This window comes from Salvelinus fontinalis, chromosome 15 (assembly GCF_029448725.1).
Source record: "Salvelinus fontinalis isolate EN_2023a chromosome 15, ASM2944872v1, whole genome shotgun sequence".
In the NCBI taxonomy this organism is placed as follows: Eukaryota; Metazoa; Chordata; class Actinopteri; order Salmoniformes; family Salmonidae; genus Salvelinus; species Salvelinus fontinalis.
Genome location: NC_074679.1, coordinates 45,916,124 through 45,930,923, shown reverse-complemented (window position 1 = coordinate 45,930,923; position 14,800 = coordinate 45,916,124). Strand labels below are relative to the sequence as shown.

General features: G+C 41.2%; 1 protein-coding gene across 2 annotated transcripts in view; it reads left to right on the top strand.

The window, feature by feature from the left end:
* The window catches only part of LOC129812058 (gamma-aminobutyric acid receptor subunit rho-2-like), a 32,826-nt gene that overhangs the window by 11,416 nt on the left and 6,610 nt on the right, over nt 1-14,800 (top strand). For both annotated transcript variants that reach the window (XM_055863970.1, XM_055863971.1), the window contains 2 exons: nt 12,197-12,264; nt 13,080-13,303. In XM_055863970.1, coding sequence (XP_055719945.1) covers nt 12,197-12,264; nt 13,080-13,303 — 292 coding nt within the window. The remainder of the gene's footprint in view (nt 1-12,196; nt 12,265-13,079; nt 13,304-14,800) is intronic.

The window sequence follows — 14,800 nt, the reverse complement described above, 5'->3', positions numbered from 1 at the left end:
TAGATTTGTATTAGCTGCTGTAGCTAGCTGCTAGCCTTAGCTTACCCTAGCCAGTGATGCCTAGCCGGCGATGCTAACGATCATGGCCATATTAAACTGGCAGGGGATCCTCCTGCTGACAGTGTGGATTAGCACATAATGCACTAGGGACTTCTGCTGACAGCTGTTTACCATCCATAACACTGTCTCAACAGACAGACCAGATGTGCTGCCAGGCTGGCTCAGTTGGGCACTAAAGGACACAGACAGTACTGAGTAGTACTAAATACTTACAGTACTGAGTAGTACTAAGAGCATTACTGTAACGTACATTATACTAGCAGTGACATCGTCTTGCTGAACAACAGTTTTGGGGTGATTAGTAGATTTTGTCTGAATCCCAAGTGTCACCTTGTTTCCTACATGATTTATTTACTTATAGGGGACAATGCACATTAATCAACATCAATATTACAATAATGCAACATCCATGTAAATGTACCGAGGTTAGCCAAAAGCTCATTTGTACCTTTAGTCCCCAGGCAGGTAAGGGACTTTACACAGCCACTATACAAATACTCACACAAACAATACAAAATACAAATTCATTACATCTAATAATATTTAATTCTGTTGGGTTCTGAGAATAGGAAATATACTTATTCATGTCACTGAGGGAGAGAGGGTAATGTATAACATTTACGTTATGTCACTATGTTATTGTTAGCCATCAGGGATCCTCTGGGAGGAGAAGAGACACAGTCTGGTACCAGTCACCATGACAGCCATGAGTTGGGGAGGAATGAGCACTTTGGGGCAGAGGTCAGGTCAGATGAAGTGAGGAAGAACATATATCACTGAAGGTTCTGTCTAGCAACAGAGATGCATTGGATGTTCAGATGTGTAGGAGGAGACTCAGCATAGGAGAAAGGGTTAAACACTAGTGCTCGTGTGAATATGTTTGATCCTTTGGGAAGAATAGACTTGGTTTAAGCTTTCACAGTGTACGTCGAGTTCTAACTCTGATAATTAGAACCTAACAATTCTAACAACAACAACACTATCATCAACTGTTGTCCTACATATGAGGAACCACAGATAACTCATGTGTACAGGTTTGGATAGATTTGAGCCATGTTCTCAAATCAAATTTAAAAGTATAATGATCAGTGCAGCTTCTCAGGTCCATGGGCGCTGCATTCCAGTATATTGTAGTTCTAACAGAGAAGGCAGATTGACCGATTTTACTGTGTCGATAAGGGACAACAATCCCCTCTAGTCTATCCCCTCCCCTCAACAAGCCCTTGTTATTCTGGAGGTGCTTTCCTTGAGCATGATATGCCGGCGTAGGGGTGGAGGGGTAAGACCATGCAGGATCTTAAAGACAAGGCTTGCATCTACATAATTCTAACAGCTATCCAGACTAAATCAATTATGTTTGTAAATTATATGACAATGGTGGTAGCTGTTTGGTTTGTTATCAAAAATCTTTAAGTGTTTGTTTGTAGAGTGATTCAATTGGTTTCAGAATAGTAGCTCCTGCTTGTGACCAGCATGTCAGGCACTATCTCAGATGTCAGAAGATCATAGCATGCCTATATAGTTTGACGGCCTCCAGAGTAAGGAAAGGTCTTATAAACCTAAAGTTGGATAATCCAAACTTGACCGTGTTAACCACCTTTGTTCACATGTTTCTTAAATGTCAAGTTGGAGTGCAAAATGACGCCAAGATACCTGAAGTTAGACACATTAACAAGAACAGCTCATTGGGAATAATCAATGGATTTCTTAGAGAAGTACTTACAAACAGTCTTATTTAAATGCAGGCAAGAATTAGTCATCCATTTAGAAACATGTACCATAGCTTCAGTTAACTTGTTAACAACTAGTTGTCTATTTTTTGAGTGTATATACAGAACTGTATCGTCTGCATACATTTGCATGTTAACTTGTGGGCAAGCAAGTGGGAGATCATTTATATAGATGTAAACAGGGGGCCTAATATTGACCCTTGTGGGACCCCAATGTTATAGTAAAGAGAATCCGACTGAGTGTCCCCCAAACGAACCCTTTGACTTCTGTTTGTCAGATAGGAATACATTCAACTAAAAACTTCAGTGGACACATTAAGGGAGGATAGTTTGGATAGGAGGACCTCATGATTCACAGTATCAAAGGCCCTTTTAAGATACAAAAGACTTCACCACCTATGTCCAGTTTAGATGTAGTGCATTTCAGAAAATAGCAATTGGCTGTTTCGGTAGAATGGTTAGTTCTGAATCCAAATTGCATTTGATGTATGGAGTTGCCCTGAGGGAGGTGATCAGTCACATCATATGCAAACATAATGCACTACTTGGGAATAGGGTACCATTTGGGACGTTTGCTCCACAAAGCACTAAAAGAGGGCAACATGAAGTCGTTTGACAAAAGTGCATGGAGTTTGCATAAAGACATCACTCCGGGATGTCTTTAAAAACCTTTGATATTTTTATGTGGATTTGGAATATTATTTATAATATTATATCAATATTATTCATTAGTTCATACTATTAAATAATTCAATACAAATTGACTCCAGACATCTTCTGACTGTAGACAGTATAATACTCCTTATAATGACATCTAGTCTGTTGCACTGTTACATTCACCACTTAGTTCAATGAGTTGAGATGAATTGCCATGTGTTTTTTTATTTACATTTTAGGTACAAGCCATCACCATGCTGTCAATTGATTTACACACTCACACACACACACACACACACATATATTAATAGGCCTGGGGGTGTTTATTCGAACATGTACCAGCATTGTTTACCCAATGGACATTAATCCGATCACAGATGCCCCAGGAGAGATACGTTGATGAATGTAAACAAATGATCAACAGGTTGTAGGATGTGTTGCTGTGTGTTATGCAGTAGTATCTAAAGTATGGCGGAGTGAAACCACAATGCATGCAGTTCTAGATTTAGATTCAGATCTTTCCTCTGGCTATATTTATACAGTTTATCCACATGATGTTAATGTATGTAACTTAGAGTGAAACCTCTAGCACTTAGGTTAGTTATTGTCTATGCAAGTTATCCCAATTAACCAAAGCCTTTATTTCACCCAGTGATGCAAACAGAAATTGGAAATTGCATCATGTAATAGCAAATCATTTTTTTCCTATAATTGTTTCCACAGACAAGCTAATAACTATGCATCTTAAAAGGGAGCGGAGAGCCACTTTGATATGCAGTAAATGGCACTCTATTCTCTATATAGGGCACTGCATACTATATACTAGTCTATATAATGCCCTATGGGTCCTGGTCAAAAGTAGTGCACTATGATGGGAATGGGGCGCCATTTGGGATGCAGCCCTCATCTTATTCTCAGCTCAGATAGTCTTGATTGATAATCGAAGACAGATTCAGAAGCAAAAACGTGAAGACGTTCCGCATTAAGTGATTTTGAATCACAGACAATCTAAAAGCAGCTTGCAGGCCAATCCAAATCACAACCTCTTCTGAAATAAGATGTCAGCTCTGATTACTAATTTCTCTGATAATGTCTTCGCTGGAGTGAATCTGTCTCCATACATGGGGCATTCTACAGAAGTGGTGCAAATTGTAGTCTCACCCCAAAAAACAATTTTAAAAAACAGTTAAGTCTCCAAATTTAGGACAGTTATTTACATCATGATATGTTTTATTTCAATCCAAGGCAATAAACATATTATAAAATTAACATTGTACATACTGTATATAGTACATTGTACATAATATAGTACATTGTACATAATATAGTACATTGTACATAATATAGTACATTGTTTATGCACTTATTTCTATTGAGCTGTGTTTGAAAATAAAGCATTTCATGATTTTTTTAACACTATTATTTCAATAGAACATCTTGTAGTTTATTTGTAGATTTTTAACAAATCTTTAAAAAAAATTTAAAAAATGCTGTCCCCTCTTTTGATGTCACACATTGAAAGACTGTAGAATGAATGTGCCTTAAGCCACACCCATACAAATATCACCAGGTGATGGGATTGCACTCCTCTCCAGCATGGCCACATGGTGAGTAGTCTGTTTGCAAACCTTTTTGAAAAAATTAGTTCGGAAGTTGATAAATCTTCATGTATTTTTAAGTGTCACTACCGAACATCTAATATACAGCAGCGGCAGCATTATCTCCATTCTAAAGTTGAATGCACCATGCTATACCAACTGAGCTACAGAGGACTACCATGTGGGTAGTGGACAAGTGCACACTTCAGGAAAAAGTGTAGCCAGCAGAGGGGCTCCAATTCTCCAAGAGCCCAAACATTTACATATATTTGCCAGAAACATAGGTGTCTTTAATGTGCTATACTGTACTGTAATGTACTGTGCTCTACTGTACTGTTTACTTGAGTTTCTTACAATTTAAGAAAGGGCCACTTGGTGTTGGGCCACTCAAGACCACATCAATTCGGTCTTTAATAACTTTTTACTGCCGTGGGTTAAATCAGGGTCACACAGAGTGTTTCTTGGTCGTCTTAAGTCTTAAACGAAGTATAAAAAGCATACACCTTACACACATGGTGTATTACATTTTGAGTTTGCATACAAATATTACACTTTATATACATTACAGAACACTGAAATTTAACAAAACCATTTGACATAGAAACACCAGATTTTCAGTCATTTGACCTCAGGAAAGTGGGACCTTGTCATGGCCTCAACTCACTGGGCCTGGATCTTGGGACCAATGTCCTGGCATAAATCGTGGTCTCGGCTCCTGGATATTACCTTAGTCTTTGGTTTACAAACCATATGCCAACCCAATTTGAAAAAGACAATGCTCTCTGATCATTGACTGATCACTCCCAGTTGACTACTTTCAAATGGTGGAAACCCTCATTGGCAATGTCTATAATAAAAAAAGTTATATCCATCTAGAGTCATACATTTATCTCTGTGATTAACACTTGACACCTAAATGCCTGTTATTTTGCCAGAATAAAGATGGGTAAAATGATGGGGCAGCAGTTAGCCTAGAGGTTAAGAGCATTGGGCCATTAACTGAAATGTTGCTGGTTCGAATCCCCGAGCTGACTATTGACATGTTCTTGAGCAAGGATAAGTGCATCTGCTAAAATGTGATCATTTAAAATAATGAATTAGATGCATAAGTAAATCAATGAACAAGTTTCAGATTCATAAAATCAATATTTTACGGTGAACAATAGAGATGACATTTCTCTAAATTAATTTGAAAGGTTTTGAAAATCAGGTATTTTAAACTATTTTGTTAATTTGGTATGCAAATAAAATTTCTAAAAGTAATTTGTAATAGAAGGTTAAAAATTATCACTACTGTGCATGGTTCTCCCTTTATTGCTAACTTTTTCACTATGCTTCAGTAGTGACAAATTGAGTGGGGTGGTAAAAAATTCAGGTAAATATTTCAAATATGCAACACAAACAAATTGTGTGAGGAGTATACACTGAGTGTACAAAACATTACGGACGATCTTCCTAATATTGAGTTGCACCTCTCTCACACACACACACACACACACACACACACACACACACACACACACACACACTTTTCACCTCAGAACAGCCTCATTTCATTGGGGCATGGACTCTACAAGGTGTCAAGTGTTCCACAGGGATGCTGGCCCATGTTGACTACAATGCTTCCCACAGTTATCAAGTTGGCTTGATGTCCTTTGGCTGGTGGACCATTCTTGATACACACGGGAAACTTGAGAGTGAAAAACCCAGCAGCATTGCAGTTCTTGACACAAACTAGTGTGCCTGACACATACGAACATACCCCATTCAAAGGCACTTAAATATTTTGTATTGCCCATTCACCCTTTGAATGGCACACATACAAAATCCATGTCTCAATTTTCTCAAGGCTTAAAAATCCTTCTTTAACCTTTCTCCTTCCCTACAAAACATAATGAACACCTGCTCTTTCCATGACATCCACTGACCAGGTGAATTCAGGTGAAAGCTATGATCCCTTATTGATGTCACTTGTTAAATCCACTTCAATCAGTAAGGATGAAGGGGAGGAGTCAGGTTAAATAAGGATTTTTAGGCCATGAGACAATTGAGACATGGATTGTGTATGTGTGCCATTCAGAGGATGAATGGGCAGTACAAAATATTTAAGTGCCTTTGAACGGGGTATGGTAGTAGGTGCCAGGCACACCGGTTTGTGCAATGCCGCTGGGGTTTTCTCGCTCAACAGTTTCCCGTGTGTATCAAGAATGGTCCACCACCCAAAGGACATCCAGCCAACTTGGCACAAATGTGGGAAGCCTTGGAGTCAATATGGGCCAGCATCCCTGTGGAACACTCATTTTCCGAGAGTCAGATTTGTTTGTTTGGGGGATGTTTGTTAACACAGCAGGAGTTGCGTAACGGTTTTAAAATGGCCTTTTTGTCTGGCATCTCGCAAACACAGGCCGTGTCTAGACTTGACAGTTCATGTAGCTTAAGTATTCTGATCATGGAGTTCTGATCATAGAATTCCGAAAATGGCATGCGTCTACACCTACCATGTCTACGTTGTGTCCAGATTCCCTCGTCCCGAGCTATATTCAAATTCTAGTATGCAGTCTGCAAACGGCAGAACAGGCTAAATCTGTTAATAACACAACAACTTGATGGCAGTAACCAGGTACTGTAGCTAACTAACCAGCTAACCTATGTAACTAGCCACATTCTGCCACACCCACAATAATATATATTTTTCTGGACTTCCTCTCCACCTTGGCAGTGCCATTAATCACCATAGCTATAAAGGCCACAAAGTCCACCTTCTTAACCTTTAAAATATCTGAATCTTGCTGGTTACCGGCAACCCCTGCAGCGAAGGCCTACCTACCACCTCTTCAGGACCACTATTTGAACCCTCAACCCCCTTGAACAGCCTCTGCATATGACATGCTCTGGACTGCCCTGACTTTGGCCACCTCATTCTCGTTCACCCTTGTTGGGTATTCTACAGACATGGCTTCATGGTTCCCACCACAGTTACAACATATCACATCTTCATTCCTTTTATAAGATAGGATATGTTCTTTCCCACAACTTGACGGCTTTTCCTTTCTACAAACACTTGAAATATGTCCAAATGCTTTACAGTGATCACACTGCATTGGTCTTGGAACAAAAGCTCTGACTCTGTAGTGTATATATCCCAATTGCTCTTGAGTAGGGAGAGACTCCATATCAAAAAACAAAAGAACAGATAGCCTCTTCACTTTTTCATTCACCACACGAGTCATCCGACGCATCAATCACTCCAGGAATATTTTTTTTATCTCTGCAGTATCAACTTCCCACAAAACTCCAGATATTACCTCCATGAGGGGTGCCCTTTTCTGAAGAGACACTCACAACACTTAAAACTCAAATCGGTTGATATGCAACACACGTTCCTTCTGATCCTCAGAAGCCCACCTCTCGTGTTCCTCATAGCCTTCACTTTACCCAACACTCTCTCTACCAGTTAGGATAACTCAAATGGATTCAAGATTTGACATCCATCCAGCTGATCCTCGTCAATAAATCGTACTCCCACAAGATAGGAAGTGACATTCTCAGCACTATGCACTACTTTTCTCCTTTTTCCATTTATTTGAACAATATTCAATTTCTCCTCGATTCCGCCGCCATTAGATGCACAAACCACATCAGTGTTTGCTTCAGCCATCTTTTCCCCGGTCTTCTTCTTCTTGTTCTTCTATGAGGTTTAACGGAGGTTGGCATCTAATTTGTTGCATTTCCGCCACCTACTAGACTGGAGTATATATACGTATTGCTTGTATATTATACTTTGCTTGAAGAATAAAAACGTACTAAATAAATGCCCTACCATCTAACACTACACTCACTAATTTCAACATTCTATAAAATAAAATGAACACCACCCTACTCTGCCAATTAAATGTCTTTGTTCCTACCTCATGCCATCATCCTGAAAGGATGGGACATCACCACTTAACACACCCTGTAACTCTTCTGATGTCAAGTCTCGCATACCCAAATACCTCTCTGCAGCTGCAACCACAACTTCAGTTTGCTGCGACTTCCATCCCATCCCTGCAGTACAGTTGATAACCATTGCTATAAATCCAATCTTACTGAAACTTAAATCACTTTTTGACCTATCCCTCTGTACTGGTAAATCTCTACTACTCTCACCACTCCTCCCCCTTAACCCATCTTCCTCTACTTTCTTCACTGCCTCAGCATATGACAACTTCTGCTCTACTCTAACCCTGGAAACCTCAACCTGCCTCTCTCGCACGGGACATTTCTGATCCCCAGCCCCATGGGCGCCCCTACAATTAACACATTCCACGTCTTTCCCCAATGCTACACATTCCTTTGTCTCATGCCCTTCTGCACATTTCTCACACCTTGGACCCTCCTCCTTCACACTGCCCATAAGCTTGACACCTGTAACATCTCTATGTATTCGGCACATACGCTCGCACAGGATAACTTATATATCCTAACTTCACTTTGTCGGGCAAAGACTCAACTTCAAAACTCAAAAGATCAGACAATGACCCTTCTGTTTCCCCACTCTCGCCACCCTGTCTGCGTCGCATCAAACGACGAGCATCACATACACCGGGAATCTTTCCCCTCAGCTGGTCAACGTTTATATCTACTGCTACCCCAGTTATCACTCCATTCATTGGTGCCCTTTTCTTGAGAACGAAACAATGAACTTTTCTTGCCCCCATTCATTTTACTCCAAGCTCATTCTCCCTCTGACCAACAGAAACACAAACAATTATCACTAGACCACTTCTGGTTACCCTCACCGACTCCACATTACCCAACTCTTTTTTTCACCCACTGTGAAACCACAAATGGATCAGCCAAAAGGCAAGGGTCAACTTTTTCTACTATTTCTAAAATAATATGGAGAAGGGAAAGGTGAAAAATATACTTCTAACATACAAAATTAAACAAACTTAAACTGTACTCCTTCAGTCATTTTAAATGTATATTTATATATATATCCCTAAACAGGCTCAGGAACCTGGGAGGGGGAACCTCTTTATTCAGTATTCCCTGTAACAAGTTCTGTTTAGGGATCCAGGTGGCTATTTGATTAATTGTTTATGACTTGGGGGTAGAAGCTGTTAAGGAGCCTTTTGGACCTAGACTTGGCGCTCTGTTGCTGCTTGCCGTGCGGTAGCAGGGAGAACAGTCAATGACTTGGGTGACTGGAGTCTATGACAATTTTTTGGTCCTTCTTCTGACACAGCCTAGTATGTATGTCCTGGATGGCAGGAAGCTTGACACCAGTGATGTACTGGGCTGTACGCACTACCCTCTGTAGCGTCTTACGGTCGGATTCCGAGCAGCTGCCATACCAGGCGGTGATGCAACCGGTCAGGATTATCTCGATGGTGCAGCTGTAGAACTTTTTAAGGATCTGGGGACCAGGCCAAATCTTTTCAGTCTGCTGAGCGGGAAAAGGTGTTGTCGTGCCCTCTTCACGACTGTCTTGGTGTGTTTGGACCATGATAGTTTGTTGGTGATGTGGACACCAAAGAACTTGAAACTCTCGACCCGCTCCATTACAGCCCCGTCAATGTGAATTGGGGGCGCTTTCAGGTATCCTTTTCCTGTAGTCCACGATCAGCTCCTTTGTCTTGCTCATGTTGAGGGAGAGGTGGTTGTCCTGGCACCACAATCCGAGGCTTGAAAACCTGTTGAGCTTGAGAACCTGTCGAGCCTGCCGAGGCAAGGAAGCCTGACGAGCCAGCTGAGGCATCCCTGTTGCTTCGACAGCGACACTTGGACCCAACGTCACCAGTAATAAAAATATTATGAATCCCTGTTGCTTCCCCTTGGTGAGGCGTTATTCTGTATTGTATACGCTGGGAGTTGGGAAGCAAGTACAGGGAGTGAATTTAATCATAAGTGAAACATGAAACAAAACAAGAAACACGAGTAACGTACAGAGCACAGGAACAGAATCAGAGTCAACAACTGAGGAAAGAACCAAGGGGAGTGACAGGTAATCAGGAAGGTGATGGAGTCCAGGTGAGTGTCATGAGGCGCAGGTACGTGTAATGATGGTGGCAGGTGAGCATAATGATGAGACAACTGGCGACGTCGAGCACCGGAGAGGGGGAGCGGGAGCAAACGTGACAAACTGATTTAAGTTTGCCTACATGAAGGTCCCCGGCCGCTAGGAGCGCCGCATCTGAATGAGTATTTTCTTGTTTGCTTATGTCCGTATACAGCTCAATGAGGTCTTAGTGCCAGCATCGGTTTGTGGTGGTAAATAGACGGCTACGGAAAATCTAAATGAAAAATCCCTTTGTAGATAGTGTGGTCTACAGCTTATCATGAGGTACTCTACCTGAGGCGAGCAATATTTCAAGACTTCCTTTATATATTAGACATCTGTACATTGCTCTTGTACTGGTATATAGCTCCATTTTTGTGTATTTTATTTAATTCCTCTTGTGTTACAATTTAATATTTTTTAACTCTGCATCGTTGGTAAGCGCTCGTAAGCAAGCATTTTATGATAGTCTACACCAGTTGTATTCGGCGCATATGACAAATTTGATTTGAATTTAGGCCTTCGTCCTCTATTGAATTACACAGATTTAAGTGTTACTCACTGCTTCCCACTGTGGGTGGAACAGAGGTACTGCAAGGCCATTACATGAAAGACAGAGTACAGTCAGAGGTTTTTCGGGTACTTGCCCTACTTTTAGTACCAGAATGCAGTTGCATAATTTAGCCAGCGGAATTTGTACTAAACTAAACTCCCATTTACAGTACCAGTCAAAAGTTTGGATACCAACTCATTCAAGTTTTCTTTATTTGTACTATTTTCTACATTGTTGAATAATAGTGAAAACATCAAACTATGAAATAACACATATGAAATCATTTAGTAACCAAAAAAGTGTTAAACAAATCAAAATACACTACCGTTCAAAAGCTTGGGGTCACTTAGAAATGTCCTTGTTTTTGAAAGAAAAGCACATTTTTTGTCCATTTAAAATGACATCACACTGATCAGAAATACAATGTAGACACTGTTAATGTTGTAAATGACTATTGTAGCTGGAAACAGCTGATTTGTAATGGAATATCTACATAGGCGTACAGAGGCCCATATTCAGCAACCATCACTCCTGTGTTCCAATGGAACGTTGTGTTAACTAATCCATGTTCATCATTTAAAAGGCTAATTGATCATCAGAAAACCCTTTTGCAATTATGTTAGCACAGCTGAAAACTGTTGTTCTGATTAAAGAAGCAGTAAAACTGGCCTTCTTTAGACTTGTTGAGTATCTGGAGCATCAGCATTTGTGGGGTCAATTACAGGCTCAAAATGGCCAGAAACAAAGCCCTTTCTTCTGAAACTCGTCAGTCTAAACTTGTGAGAAAAGAAGGCTATTATATGCAAGAAATTGCCAAGAAACTAAAGATCTCGTACAACACTGTGTACGACTCCCTTCACAGAACAGAGAACTGGCTTTAACCAGAATGGAAAGAAGAGTGGGAGGCCCCGGTGCACAACTGAGCAAGAGGACAAGTACATTAGTGTCTAGTTTGAGAAACAGATGCCTCACAAGTCCTCAACTGGCAGCTTCATTAAATAGTACCCGCAAAACACCAGTCTCAACGTCAACACCGAAGAGTCGGCTCCGGGATGCTGGCCTTCTAGGCAGAGTTCCTCTGTCCAGTGTCTGTGTTCTTTTGCCCCTCTTAATCTTTTCTTTTTATTGGCCAGTATGATGGCTTTTTTTCTTTGCAACTCTGCCTATTAGGCCAGCATCCCAGAGTTGCTTCTTCACTGTTGACGTAGAGTCAGGTAATGCAACGACAAGCAATTATTTTGCTTTGAATTTCAACGCGGATCGTTCTCCTAATTGCCTGTGGGAGAATACAGCTCAATCACTGTAACCAGGTATCACCATCTATGTGCCACCTGACATGCCATACTGTAGTTTTTGGGAAGAAAAAGAGTGATGTGCACATTTTCAATTTAAGAATACCGGTGCTGGAATAAGAAATAATACCGAGATAAAGGAATGAGAGGCCTACACAACGAATATTGCTTCTCCCTAGCGCTTTATTTCTGCACCCAAATATACAAAAGTCTTCATCTTTTTGTACAAATATGTTTGTGCTTTCTTTCGTTTTGTTTTCCAGGCCCGGCTATCCCTGTCGGAGTGGACGTACAAGTGGAAAGCTTGGACAGCATCTCAGAAGTAGACATGGTAGGTTAAGGCTAACCAGTTTTTGTACTACCAAGTTATGACACAAAAATGTCCAACTGCGCATTGTGGAAATAAACTTATAGTCAATTACCCACATCATTATCACTTATGCCATTTCTTCCTGAATCCAAATGGACACGTTTTGTTGGTATTTTTTGTCCTGGTAAATCCCTTATGTAACAGACTGTAACATTTGGATAGTCTTTATTTACCATGCAGATGGTCATCATAATGATGGGTACTCCCAACTGTTGCTAGTCATTACATAATGGGAGAGGGAGAGGGGTGAAATAGGGAGTGAGAGAGGGATGATCTCTACTTTAAGGGGTTTTGGGAGGAGTTGGAGTACGCGGAGGGAGATGAGGAGTAGGAAGGGGTAAGAATTGAGGAGGAGAGTTGAGTCTTTTTGTTTGTGGAGCTCAACCCCAGAGGCATGAGAGGTTGCAGAGAAATCAAAGAGACTGCTTTGAGCATTGACTTTCAGGCTACACTTAATTTCACCCCCAACAGGATTTTAACCCAAAGCGCTGTAAGCACTGACAGCTGGGTCGATGATTTCTATTTACATGTATAAACTGTAGCACTTTTCTCAAAGTCAAAGCTCCACATAGATTTGTGTAACTTACTCATTGGGATAACTCAAACCCTTATGACCACAGTAGCATAGTTATGTATGATGTATGATTACAATTGGGTTGCACAATCACTGGGCACTTTCATTTTGCATCAAAGTTTCTACATTTTAGACCATTCTATTGGTCCACTCACCCTGGGTACTGGGCAATGCATAACTTTCCCCTTCTCTGTTCCAATAGGACTTCACCATGACTCTGTACCTGAGACACTATTGGAAGGACGAGCGCCTGACCTTCACCAGCTCCACCAATAAGAGCATGACATTCGACGGGCGCCTGGTGAAGAAGATCTGGGTGCCAGATGTGTTCTTTGTCCACTCCAAGAGATCCTTCATCCACGACACCACCACAGACAACATCATGCTCAGGGTCTTTCCCGACGGACACGTCCTCTACAGCCTGAGGTGCGTCTGGGATGCTTTGGGGACCAGGGTTGAAAAAGTCCGGTCACTTTTCCAAAATACCCATGTTTTCCAGAAATCTTGTTTGGAAGATTTCCGGAATGAGAAGGAAATAAGCAGGAAATCCAGAATCCTGGAATTTCTGGAAACCTGGGAATTTTTGTAAAGTTACCGGAATTTCGCAACTATATGGTATGGGTCATTCTATGCCATGCAGGGTTGGGGTCAATTCCGTTTTCAATTCATTTTGAATTCACTGTGCTAGCGCTGGGATGGAGCAAAAGCCTTCACACACTGTGGCCTTCCATTGCCACGATTCGCCTCCCCAGCTACAAAGTGATCGACTCCTAAAATTCTCAATGCTGGGATTATGTATTTAGCTGTTGACATGTAAGAACGAAATGTAATCATTTTAGAATGTTAAGTATCCTAAATTTTAATATTAAAAATAACATGGTTCTGTGCAGGATGTTTGATGACATCTAGACAAGAAGAATAATTTGCATTTTTTTCTGTTTGTTAAGATTTGAAATGTGCTTCTGGCTTATGATGTTTAAAAAAATCAGTTTGACAACTAGGCCAAAATGTGAAGGTACTACTAAGTTGTTGGTTATGCCAGATTGTTCTATTATGCTTCCCAAAGTCATTCACCAGACATTGAATGCACAAATTGTGTTATAATGGGTTGAGAACATGTTTATTGTTATTCTTGAAAGTGGCCCTGTTTTTTCAGATCATCTACGAAACTCAGCAAAAAAAGAAACGTCCCTTTTTCAGGACCCTGTCTTTCAAAGATAATTGTAAAAATCCAAATAACTTCACAGATCTTCATTGTAAAGGGTTCAAACCCGGTTTCCCATGCTTGTTCAATGAACCATAACCAATTAATGAACATGCACCTGTTGAACGGTCGTTAAGACACTAACTTTTTTCAGACGGTAGGCAATTAAGGTCAGTTATGAAAACCTAGGACACTAAAGAGGCCTTTCTACTGACAATGAAAAACAAAAAGAAAGATGCCCAGGGTCTCTGCTCACCTGCGTGAACGTGCCTTAGGCATGCTGCAAGGAGGCATGAGGACTGCAGATGTGGCCAGGGCAATAAATTGCAATGTCCGTACTGTGAGACGCCTAAGACAGCTGTACAGGGAGACAGGACAGACAGCTGATCGTCCTCGCAGTGGCAGACCACGTGTAACAACACCTGCACAGGATCAGTGCATCCAAACATCACACCTGCGGGACAGGTACAGGATGGCAACAGCAACTGCCCGAGTTACACCAGGAACGCACAATCCCTCCATCAGTGCTCAGACTGTCCACAATAGGCTGAGAGAGGCTGGACTGAGGGCTTGTAGGCCTGTTGTAAGGCAGGTCCTCACCAGACATCACCGGCAACAACGTCACCTATGGGCACAAACTCACCGTCGCTGGACCAGACAGGACTGGCAAAAAGTGCTCTTCACTGACGAGTCGCGGTTTTGTCTCACCAGGGGTGATG